Here is a 12795-nt window from a genome sequence, read left to right as displayed (position 1 = left end):
GATAGGACTGCTGGAAAAGATCCCTTAGCTACTGACAAGTGGTCACCTGAACAGTGTTGACCCACAGGGTGGGTCTTTCTCTGGCCTCCCTGAGCACCTCTCCTTCTCCATCCTACTGCAGGAGGAGCTGCCCCTGCCACCCCACTAGGCAATGCTTTTCTCCCTTTCTCTCCTTTCTCTTCTATTTTTTTCTGTTACTCAGGGCAACTGTCTGCTCTTTCATCTTGCCCAGAGACCGCATGTTGAAAAATGTCCTTGGGAGCTTGAACTTGTAACCACATGGCAGTTCATTCTCCTGGTTTCTACCATCCAACAGATAGGAATTTGGGGGTTCATGTCATACTTATCCCTAAAAATTATCTTGAGCAGTTAAAAGCCTTTGCAAGCTCAGAATTGGCTGCTCTAAAATCCTTGTGGGAAGAACAATGGAAACCGACCAATGCTGTAGCTCAATAGCTAAGGCTTCACCATTTTACAGTGGTGGTCCAGGGTTCAATCCTGACTTAGGGAATGAATCCTTTCTGGTTTAAAATCTGTATAACCTTTACCACTGGTTAATTCTCTTCCTCTCCACAAACCATCTTGAAATTTCCTTTCTCTGAGCACAAAAACATTGGCTGTTTGGCATGGCTAAAGTCGGGCATTAAGAGATTTAAAAGGATTTGAGTGCTATGGTTAAAAGTCAGTTTATTCAAGCTCTAACAGCCTGGAACTCCTTGGGAAAAACAGAGGAGACATCACAGACCCCCTTTTGGAAAAACCTTTGTTTTCCTCATAAAACCCCAGGAATTAAAGTGGATAGATCCCTCTCAAAATCTAAGGCTCTGTTCTGTTTTTCATTGCATTATCTGATGGTTTTGACTTGGAGGGTATTAGAAATTACTACACATTATGAGAGAGCTTTGATGTGTGACTAGGTAGGAAATACAGTTTTGGGAATAGCTAATGGCAATTATGGGGAGATGCTCAGCTCTTTGCAAGTTTAGATCAGAAAAGCATGCTCTTGGCCACCTAGAAGTTATGAAAATGTCCCCATTCCTCACTGAGAGATAAGATTCCTATGAGAAATGGGCAGATTTCCTCTTTTTGGCATACAGGATATGGTATAAAAATGAGACCCTTAATTTTGGGAAATCTGTTTTTGCTTTCAGCTGTGCGTGCTTAATAGGCCCTAGAAGCTGCATACTTTGAAGAGAAACTTATAAAGTAGCAAATGAAAAATCTTACAAGTACTGACTCTTCTTCTGTCTGTGAATTTATATGTGTTGTGTGTATGATAGGAAAGAGCTTTGATTAATAGGTTTAAAAATAATAAGAGCTTAAGTCAAATATTTTTGGCAGAAAAGTAGAGAGGGTAATGCTTTTTAGTTCATGTGACTTAAGTAATCTTTGGAAAATAAAAACAGTTGCACATGCTAGGTGTGTGAAAAAAAAGTAAAATGTATTTTTGGTAAAGGATTGTAAGAAGTCATGGAAATATGGCTTTTTCTGCCTAGATTAAAGTGTTAAAGGATTGTTTAAAGTTAAATAAGATAAAGCTGAAGTTTTGAAGAAGTAGTAGAAGATTTGTGAAAAATTAGTCATGTAAAAGAAATTCTTTTGTGTGTGAATATATTGGCTAAAGTTAAAGGGGTATCATTCAGTTTTTCCATAAATTGAATATTAGAATAAAAGCACAATAGGTTTTTCTTAGAGCACAGATCTGCTCTTTAATAAAAAATTTATAAAGAGTTATAAAAGGTTTCTGAGGAACCTACCTTATGGTCAAACATTAAAATTGGGTAGGTATGTCTATGAAGGTTTAACATTAATAGTACACTAATGTAAAGGTGAAATTCGACTTATGTAGTATAAAAGTCATACAGGAAGCATTGTCAAATATAAAACGGTGTTTGGCTATCTTTGGGCTCTATTTTGTACAAATATATTAATGGTATGTGTTCCAAAATTATGTGAAACTCCTATAATTCTGATAGGACTTAGTGTACATTACCAGTAATAATTGTAATTGCTATCTTAAATTAATGTGTGCCACAGAAGTAACATATTTCTTTGTCAGTTGTGTTTTTGACTGTGGCTGCCCTAAGACTTTGCCATCCACAGACAATTGTCTTCTGTTGATCCTCTTCAAAAGGTGGTTTTATAATCAACTATAGGGCTTTAACATGTATTCTTGAATGCAGGTTTCTGATAATTTTGGAGACTGTGACATTAGAATAGAAGAAAATACTTTCAGGACTCTCACAGAGAGGTGAAATGTTCATGTATATCAAACGAAGCAGGAGTTAACTGCATGGACTGAACTAATGGAAGACTGAAGTAATCTTTTCTAACTTTTTGCTTAAAATGTTGCTGATCCTTTGTTTTGTTTTTCAGCATCAAGGAAACTTTTATTTTGAGCCATTAATATTTACAGCTTGTAACATTTAAGTCAAGTATATTCCTGTGAAAAACTTTGGAGCACATTTGTTTCTCTCTACCTGATTTCTCCAGAATTTGAAAATTATTTGTGCATACTCTTAACTTATGGCAATATAGTTATTTGCATAAGTGTAATAAGAATCTGTTTTCTTTTGCAACAGGACACAGTTGGAGAAACTGGTTATTTTTACCAAGGCTTTGACTGGAATGTTGTGCTTTCTTTTAAGAAATCAAACTTAACTTGTAGAGCCAATAAAAACCCCTTGGGAAAACTGACATCATACCTTGTCTGCATAGTCCCTGTACAGGGTTTCTGACCTGTGGCAAGTAAAAAATGTCACTTTCTGACAGACCCAGGAGTCCGAGTTATCTGGGAACCTCAAGAGGAGAGGAATTTACTCAACATAAGTTGGTATTAGAGGGTACAAACCCATGGCTGGGCTTGGCTTTGAAAAAAAAGTCTTATCTGAGATTCCTTTTATGGAACAAAGTTTTCTCAAAGTCAATTTTAAAAGCCCATGTGAAAAATAATTATTTTTGCTACACTTTGTACAAATAATCAGGCCAAGTACAATAAAGCAAATCAGTCTTACCATGATTTGTCTTTAGTAAAAATGGGAAACTGGAGAGAGAAATACTATGTTTCAAGAACAATGGTATACCTGTTTTTATATTTTAGTCTCATAAGCTGTTTCAAGCTTTTTTTCTTGCCCTTTAGACTGACCCTGCTCATTCCAACCAATGATTCCTGCAGCTCAGAAGAAATAAGATGGATGGTTAACATAAAAATCTGGATCAGACTTCTAATTTTGGGCACATTGGAATCAGGTACTGACCCCATATCAGCATGGTTTCAACAATTGCCAGATTCATGGAAAGCCTTCTAGTTTAGTTTGCTTGGAATAATTTTGCTTATTTTTCTTTACTGTTGTGGAATATATTGATATTGCCATTGTATTCTTTGTGTAGGAATATACAAAGGATTGTGCAGGATAAGCTTACCAAATGTTTTCTTAAACTCTTATTAATCTTTCAGATATCACTTTTTGTCAGAACTCAAAGTTATGAATGGCCCTCACCATATTGATGCTTTCTGACTGAACTCCTCTCTACCCTGAATACAAGAGACCCTAATAGTTAATCAGAAATATCATCACCCTTAATCAGCATGAAAAGGTTACAGAAGATGGATCTTCATCTCTATGCAACCATTAAGATTAAGAGTTCTCTTACAAAAGGGAGGGGGAAAATCTCAGAGGTGTTTGAACGAGAGCAACTTTATCTTGAAGAGGTGCTGGGTAAAATAAGGCTGAGACTGACAGGGCTGCATTCCCAGACAGTTAGGCATTCTAAGTCACACAATGAGATAGGAAGTTGGCACAAGATACAGGTCATAAAGACCTTGCTGATCAAACAGGCTGCAATAAAGAAGCTGGCTACAACCCACCAAAACCAAGAGGACAATGTGAGTGACCTCTGGTTGTCCTCACTGCTACACTCCCACCAGTGCCATGACAGTTTACAAATGCCATGGCAACATCAGGAAGTTACCCTATATGATCTAAAAAGGGGAAAGTCATGAATAATCTACCCTTTGTTTAGCATATAATCAAGAAATAACCATAAAAATGGGCAACAAGTAGCCCTCAGGGCTGCCCTGCCTATGGAGTAGCCATTCTTTATTCCTTTACTTTCTTAATAAACTTGCTTTCATTTTACTCTATGGATTGACCTCAAATTGTTTCTTGTGCAAGATCAAAGAACCCCCTCTTGGGGTCTGGGTCAGGACCTCTTTCTGGTAACAAAGTAAGCATCTACTATCCAGAAATGTCCTCCTGACCCATTGGTCACCCACTGTCCACCTAAGGGAGTGGCTAAGATTGAGTGGTCTCTAACTTCCTCCATGGCAGGAAGGAGAACAGAGGGTGTGATGTGCACCTCCTCACAATGACAAGAGGGTTCTGAGGACAGGTTCCTTAACCAGTGTTTGGGGAGAAAGAAATAGGGGTCACATAAGTCTCAGGAGTAGCACCAGCTACTCTGTGGCCAAGTTATCTCAGGATAAACAGCTTATACTCTGTCAACTTTGGCCATCTTATTGTTATTAAACTGGATCATGGAGGAATTCACTGGATCTGTTTTGTGGGTGAGTTCTATCAGTGGTTTGGAACTTTTGCTGGCAGATCTAGAGCGGTGGAAAAATTTCCCCCTCACAAATTCTGTGAGAAGAAGGAGAAGGAAGGAATGAGCAGGATAGCTGTGTGGGGCATTGCGCAGCCTTAGTGAAGTGGTGGGAGCTTCCCCTGAAAAGTGAAATGAGTGACTGAGGAAAATGTCCCAATCAGTCGAGGTTTATTAAATCAGCTTTGGGGCATGTCCCTGAAAAACCATGAGCCACAGACACATCTGTAGCTATTTTTACAAAGAGGCTTTCAGGAAGTTGGTATTTATACATTTCCTTAAAGTAGGGAGGCAGGTAGGGAGAGGGGCAGGTAGGCCACAAAGGAATGGTTCCATTCTTGTGAGACTTTAACTAGTGCCCAGTTAAGTTGACTTTCACATATGATAAGGTGAATGTTTGAAGAGAAAATGAGAGTAAAAAAAGAATCAATTATGCAGGCCTCTCTGGGTAGGTGGAGGAATGACTGATCTTGTCTTTATCCTGTACATCAGGAGATAAGCTTGGAATCAACATTATCAGTGTGGAATCAGCAGACTTCAGCTTTAGAAGCTAAGCTTAGATTGTAGACTTAAAATTCTTGTCTATGGGAGGCCAGCAAAGAATTTACTTATGAATGATCTGCAGGGGTGGTCCTTTGTAGATAACTGAGGCATGACGTATAATGCTGTAACAGCTATTTATCTGGAAGAGGGTGTTGCATGACTCAGCCTCCAGGCTTAGTTTTCCCTTTTGCATAAGGATTTTGGGGGTCCTGAGAGTTTTAAATTTCCTTTCCCTTTACACCCTCGTGTGCATCTGAGAGTGAAATCTCTTCTTCTCTTCCCCTAAATTGAGTGCTATACGCCCATGGGAAAAAGCATCATATATTCAAATTAAAAGCAGCTCAGAATGGGTGTCAAAGGAGACAGAAAAGGGTGCATTGAGATGTTCCAGTCAACCAGAGAAGGCTCAGTGCTGGTGTGTTCCCACTGGCAGTAGCAGAAGGGAAGTGCTGTGTGACACTCCTGAAATCTAATTGCTCCAGGTGCATCGACAGACGTGCTCCATTATGCTGGTGCATTTTCTTAATGTGGGTCTTTATTTCCTCTGGGTTTTGAAATTGCCTTTTGCAAAATTTTAACCCCTTTATTTGAAGTAAGAAGTAAAAGGGCTTTGTGTTTTATTGCCTCTGGTGCATGGAGGAATTAACTCTTTGACAGAGACCTCAGGAAGGGTGGAAATCAGCAGAGAGAGAGTTAGGGGCCTGCTGCTGGGAAACTTTCTTCCTTCTCATTCTTCTCTTCAATGTTCTGCCTCTATGGCTGGAGTCTCATACTTGAGTATTAGTAATGACTGATAATATTACGAATACTGAACTAGTACTATGGATTAGTATTACTAATATTAATAACATTACTAATTACTAGGCATGCCTGGGAAGAACACAAGCCACAGACACATCATTACTACTATGAGTAGTAATTAGTAGTTACTAATAGGCATGACACCTGTTTTGAATGAGGTAGAAGAGAAGTGAAGGTCTCTAGAAAAATAAGTCTTCATTTAAAGGCATCTATGAAGATTTCTTACCAAAAACCATCAGTGGGAGCTCAAGCCAGATATTAGTGAGCCGGTAGACCAGGAATGGCGTGATGATGCCACCAATGTCACACATTGAGGAACAGACGTGGACGCCAAGATTCCTAGAACGCAGGAAACTGATTTAACTTGTTAACTTATCACAGTGCAGTAGTTATCTCCCACCTAACCCTGAGTAAACACTTCCTCAAATCATTAAAATGTTCGAGAGCTATAGTGTACACTGCTCAGGTGACAGGTGTGCACCAAAATCTCAGAAATCACCACTGAAGAACTTATTCATATAACCATATACCACCTGTTTCCCAAAAACCTATTGAAATAAAAAAACAAAACAAAAATAAAATTTTCAAGAGTTTAAAAAAATCATTCACGTTATTTTCAATGCACAATATTATATATGTGTGTGTGTATACATATATATACACATAATTCCATTCATATTCTGTCATTCTTGTTTTGTATAAACTTTCAGATTTTTTAATGATGGGAGGGGCAATTGTTTCTTTTTACTTCCATCACCTGGCTTCCCTAAGTTGTTTCTATGGACCTGTTTGTGCTGTTCCACATCAATCTCCCCTGTAGCCATTGGGTAATCCCTGTCTTGCAATTCAATTTTCTATTCTCGCCATGGCCTCTGTATTTTACCCCAGCCTGCAAGTGTGAGAGGTGAACTGCTGGGCCTGGCTGGACCTTTACGTGTTCTCACCTTCCCTTACACTGTGTTTTGAAGGTAAGATGTCCTTTGTCTGCACTTGTGGTGGTTCCAGCCAATAAACAAATGTCCCACCCATCCTCTTCATTCTAAGGAAAATGCACTCACCTAATGAATGTGGGGTACAGCTCAGCATTGACCAGGCAGACTATCTCATAGGCCATTGTGATCCCCATTCTTCCCAAGCATGAGACAATAATTCTTAGCCATTGTAGATCTAAGAGGGAAAAGCACAGTACTTATCCATACACAGATGATTCTTCATCTTCAGACAGTGCTCCAGAGTGGGACTATAAGGAGAAATTCCCTATCCCAGAATGGGATGAGAAAAGAAAATGACTTATTCTATAGGCTCATGTTAATGTCAGCAGATTCTCACATTTGTCCATCTTAATTTCAGACACAATGCTAATTCTCTCTTTTTTTAAAAAGATGTTTTTTTTTTAGAGCCATTTTAGGTTCATCGCAAAATGGAGAGGAAGGTACAGAGATTTCCCACATAACCTCTGCCCCCACACATGCATTCTACCCGTCGCCACCTATCATTGACATTTTCCACAGAGTGGTATGTTTGTTACTTGATGAACCTTCAGTGGCAACGATAATCACCCCAAATCCATAGTTGGCATTAGGGTTCACTCTTGGTGGTACATTTCCTGTGGGTTTGGACAAATGCATAATGACCTGTATCCACTATTTTAGTGTTATATGGAATAATTTGCCCCAAAAATCCTCTGTGTTCTCTTAACTTTAGACCTCAGTTGCTAATGACAATGGAGTTATACCAGTTTCCAAAACTGGGCCAACTTCATAGAATTCAAAGAAAGAGCAAAATATGGGCACATTTAAACAACTACTAATAACAAAAGGATTCAAACGAAGCTCCATATTGCTAAAAGGAATCTCTTGTACAGGTGTTTGTTCCCCTTCATTGAGAAAGCATTTTAAAAGGAAAAAAAGGAACTGAATAGTTGTTTATGGATGGCATTTACTTACATTTTTCTCATTTATTCTGCAGGTGATGCAGGGAGGTCAAGAGAGTCCCCTAATCAACACCCAGGAAGTGCTGGAGTAAGACCTTGACCTGGGCCTGCTTTCCCAAGGCCTATGCCCTCTGCTCCACGTCATCTTGATGGCCTGCAGCATGGAGCTCTAGAGTCTCCCTTCTTATATCACATCAAGGAACGACTGGGTGCAATTTTTCCTAAAGGGAGGCTGGCCATATGAATTTACTTGGAAGGGTCCCAGATACTGTCCTCCAATTTGTCTTTCCAAATTGATTTGGATGACAAATTACATGGTTTTCCTATCAATGGGCCGTGACACTCCCTTTCTCCAGGGTCTTGGAGATAAGACTCCAACTTGGTCTGAAACTTACCACCAGGGATAAAACCTGAGGCCAGACAGGCTGCCCCTGCAACTATATTTGATGCAGCCCAAGGGTAACGGCGGCCGATGCGGTCGATGGTGAGGATGACCATGAAGGCAGCTGGGAATTCAACCAGGGCAGAGTAGAAGAATTCCAGGTAGATATTGTCCCCTGCAAGGCCCATGTGCATGATGAGGCCCTGGTAGAGCACAGAGCTTGTGAACCTGAGCAAAGAGGAGAATTCAGGTCAAGTCAAGCACCAAACACAGGGCACCAAAAAAGAGAGGCTTCTGGAAAAATGATGTGGATTATAAGTCACCTTTCCCTGTGATCATCTCCTTGCTAGTCCCCCATCCCACTGCTTTTATAATCTCTGATCCACTTCAGTGACTGGCTGGGGCTGGGTGGTTTCCAAGAACCAGGAGAAGGGAAGAAATTAGAATAGTTAGAAATAATTAGAAATTACAATAATGTTTCCTGGACAAATTGAAAACCAAGAAGAATGTCTTAATGGAATGATTTATTTTATCTTTTATTTTATTTTTATTTTTGACAGAGTCACTCTGTTGCTCAGGCTCTCGGCTCAATGCAAACTCTACCTTTCAGATTCAAGTTATTCCCCTGCCTCAGTCTCTCTAGTAGTTGGGATTGCAGATGTGAACCACCTGCTAATTTTTGTATTTTTAGCAGACATGGGGTTTCACTGTGTTAGCCAGGCTGGTCTTAAACTCCTGGCTTCATGTGATCTGCCTGCCTTGGCCTCCCAAAGTGCTGGGATTACAGGTGTGAGCCACTGTGCCTGGCCAATGGAATGATTTATTTAGTAAAACTATATCAAGTTATTAGTGGTTGTGAATTATTTCTCTTTGGGGTACTCTAGTGCAGTTGGGATTGAAAGAACTGACTACTTAATTCAAATTTTAGGAAACCAGAAGACCAAGTGGGTACAGCTTCCCTTCTTGATGACTTCTGGCCTGATACGAACAACATTTGGACAATGTTTCTAGTTTATTAACTAACAATGGTCTTTATATATAATGGAAAATATGAGGATAATCAACAAAAGTCACGATTACTCAGAAAAGGAAAGAAGGATAATGAGGCCGAATTTCAAAGCTGCCTCTCCTGTGCACTATTGCAAAGGTTGCTAAATGAATTCCTGATGAGCATTGCTTTTGTTAGTGATTGTAAATCTCCATTTGCCTGGGAGATCCAATGTGCCCCGAAAAGATGCATTCCCCACTAGAGAAAGCACGGTTCGAAGCTCTGAGAGCAGCCTGTAGATAGCAAACACAATAAAGATCAAGTCACTGGGCTGTGAAGCCACTGGAATTACTCTTGGGAATTATTCTTGTTCAGAAATTTATTTTTTCTCTAGGTAGAAAAGAAAAAAGGAAAGATAAGGCAATCCCATCCACTTTTTTTTTTTTTTGCCAGCTCTGTACTACAATAGAGATCTACATTCATCATCAATTAAGTTATACCAATAGTTCTCTATTTGGGCTCTGTATTAGAATCACCTGGAGCATTAAAAAACTGGTTCCCAAGCCCTACCCTAGAACAATTAAATCAGCATTTCTGGGGGTTTTAGCTTTGGTACTTTGTAAGCTCCCAGGTGATTCCAGCGTGAAGCTGAGGTTGCCATTGCTTTGATCTGTGCTTGAGGACTACGCCAATCTTAATATTTGCCCGAGAAAAACGTGGTCAGGAAAACCTACCAGACACAAGCCACATTTCTGCCCACGTCGGCATTAATACTGGGATGAAGTCGTGTTTTCTTTCCTTCCTTAATATGAAGGATTGTGATTAAAAGAATTTGGAGGCATTTCAAAGTGAAAAATATTCCTTACCAGTTGTACATCAATATCAAAGTATGTTTTCTTATCTGAGGAGTTCTGACCAAGTCAAGAAATGAAGGGTTCAATTTCTTGCCAGTTTCCTCTTCAAGTCTCAGGCGCTAAGAAAAGGAATAGAAAAGATGGCTTTGTATATCTAATGCTAGTGTCCCTGGGTCACATAGGGAATAACAATAATTCCTTATCCATCCTGAGCACCCATCTCATGCCCAGCACTAGAGCAAGCACTCTCCACACTGTGTCTCATTTCATCTTTCTTTTTTTTTGAGACGGAGCCTCTTGCCCGGGCTGGAGTGCAGTGGTGCAATCTCGGCTCACTGCAACTTCCACCTCCTGGGTTCAAGCAATCCTCTGCCTCAGCCTCCCAAGTAGCTGGGATTACACGAGTGCGCCACAACGCCCAGCTATTTCTTTTTTTTTTCCCGAGACAGAGTCTTGCTCTATTGCCCAGGCTGGAGTGCAGTGGTGTGATCTCGGCTCACTGCAAACTCCACCTCCTGGGTTCAAGCAATTCTTCTGCCTCACCCTCCTGAGTAGCTGGGATTACAGGCACCTGCCACCATGCCCAGCTAATTTTTGTGTTTTTAGTAGAGACGGGGTTTCACCATGTTGGCCTGGCTGTTCTCGAACTCCTGACCTAGTGATCCGCCCACCTCGGCCCCTCAAAGTGCTGGGATTACAGGCATAAGCCACTGCGCCCGACCAATTATTGTATGTTTAGTAGAGATGGGGTTTCCCCATGTTGGCCAGGCTGGTCTCGAGCTCCCAACCTCAGGTGATCTACTTATCTCCACCTCCCAAACTGATGGCATTACAGGCATGAGCCATCACACCTGGCTTATTTTCTAATAAGCTTAATCTTCTCTTTTCTACCCCCTGTGGAATGAAAAGGTTTGAGGTCAACGTGGTGAGATCTACTAAAGGCAAACAATAAACACAGGTAATGAACACCTCTGTAACTGGATTCTATTTAAGAAGGCAGGGGATTGCTTAAAAGCTTTTGAGCCTGGTGTGATGGCTCATGCATGTAATCCCAGCATTTTGGGAGGCCGAGGTGGGTGGATCACCTGAGGTCAGGAGTTCGAGACCAGTCTAGCCAACATGGCGAAACTCTGTCTCTACCAAAAATGCAAAAATTAGCTTGGCGTGGTGGCGCTCATCTGTAATTCTGGGTACTAGGGAGACTGAGGCAGAAGAATCACTTGAACCTGGGAAGTGGAGGTTGCAGTGAGCCGAGATTGCGCCACGGCACTCCAGCCTGGGCAACAGAGCAAGACTCCATCTCAAAAACCAAAAAAAAAGCTTTTTGGACAATTTCTATCCAAAGTGTTTAAAATTCTAAGAGATCCTGTGTGTTTAAAGAACTGCTTTACTGATCCAAGAATCTGACCTGAGGATGGTGAATATGCAGATGAGGGGGGTGCTGGGCACCTGGGCATAGGAAACTGGCACAGGTGTAAGTTGCACAAGACAGAAGCTCCTCAGCTGACCTTTAAATGATTCCTGGTTCTGTTTTAGTTTGATGTTTTCCACCTGTTTGAAATATTCTCCCACGGAACCACAAATCCTAGTACATAAAATTCTCTGTTGCATTCCGCTACAGGTAGGCCAAAATGCAAGGGGGTGGGCGCTTCCATGGTTCCCCGCTGAGATCACTGGCGTGCATGAATCTTACCAGAGCCTCCCTTTTCTCCATCCCCTGATTTGATACTTAAGGCCCTGGCTCACCTGAAGGGAGGCAGGTAGAGATTTTCCATTTTTCTTTGCGATGTGCTTAAAGATTCTCATGGCTTCAGCATTCTTATTCTGGGAGATCAGCCACCTGGGAGACTCAGGTATGCACCTAGGGTACAAGGTGAGCAGAGGGCAAATCTTACTGAATCCACCTTACCCCATCCCCCATTTTTTAATAAGCAGATTTCTCTGAGGATGTTAATACAGTTGGATCTCCAAAGAAAATAATACTCGTGTAAGGGGATATGTGATTCTTTCCTCTCTCAAATGCTAAATCCCTCCTCAGGGATTTCTAAGCAGAAACACAGGAAGCAAGCTGCAAAGCAGGGTGCAGCTGAACATCCAGCTCCTGTTGCAAGGAGGAGAGGGAGGTCCCTCAGGGTGGTCCTAGGCTTTGCAAAGGCCTGAGAACTGGCAGACGGGTCAAGGACTAGATGCTGGAGTATGCAAACCATTGTGGGGGTGGGGAGCAAGTATGTATATGTGTTATCCTCAATTTCCCAAAGGAATGAGATAAGCATTTGAGGTCAGATGGTGAGATAACTGAAAAGCCAGACTTCATAGTTTAAGCTTGATGTAGCAGGGCTCGGGGAGCTCTTGCAGGTTTTTGAGCAAGACTAGAACCATTGACCCTGTGTCTGGAGGGAACTCTGAGCAGCTGAGTTCAGGGTGAATGAATTCAGGGTGGAGGTTCAGGGGGAGGAGAAACTGGAGAAAGGAGGTGATAGGGCCGCTGTTGTGGCAGTTATGGTGTAAATGTAGGAAGGCCTCAGTTGGGATCACCACTCTGGGAGAGAAGCTGCTCTGAGAGGCAGGGCTTAAAAGGAATTTGGAATGGATGTTTTTGTGGAAGTGTAATGGAGAGAGCAGGAAGGGTCACTCTCAGGGTGTAATGGACTGAATGTCTCTGTCCCCGCTGAAGTTCATACACTAATACCCT

General features: G+C 41.3%; 1 protein-coding gene across 1 annotated transcript in view; it reads right to left on the bottom strand.

Annotated features, from left to right (window-relative positions):
- Positions 1-12795, bottom strand: part of SLC22A2 (solute carrier family 22 (organic cation transporter), member 2) — a 43617-nt gene that overhangs the window by 19952 nt on the left and 10870 nt on the right. The window contains exons 5-9 of the mRNA XM_011934992.1: positions 11850-11964; positions 10116-10222; positions 8275-8489; positions 7005-7113; positions 6173-6285 (exon numbers count right to left, since the gene is read on the bottom strand). Coding sequence (XP_011790382.1) covers positions 6173-6285; positions 7005-7113; positions 8275-8489; positions 10116-10222; positions 11850-11964 — 659 coding nt within the window. The remainder of the gene's footprint in view (positions 1-6172; positions 6286-7004; positions 7114-8274; positions 8490-10115; positions 10223-11849; positions 11965-12795) is intronic.

Source organism: Colobus angolensis, unplaced genomic scaffold (assembly GCF_000951035.1).
Source record: "Colobus angolensis palliatus isolate OR3802 unplaced genomic scaffold, Cang.pa_1.0 Scaffold14, whole genome shotgun sequence".
Lineage (NCBI taxonomy): Eukaryota > Metazoa > Chordata > Mammalia > Primates > Cercopithecidae > Colobus > Colobus angolensis.
This window is presented reverse-complemented; position numbering and strand designations above follow the sequence as displayed.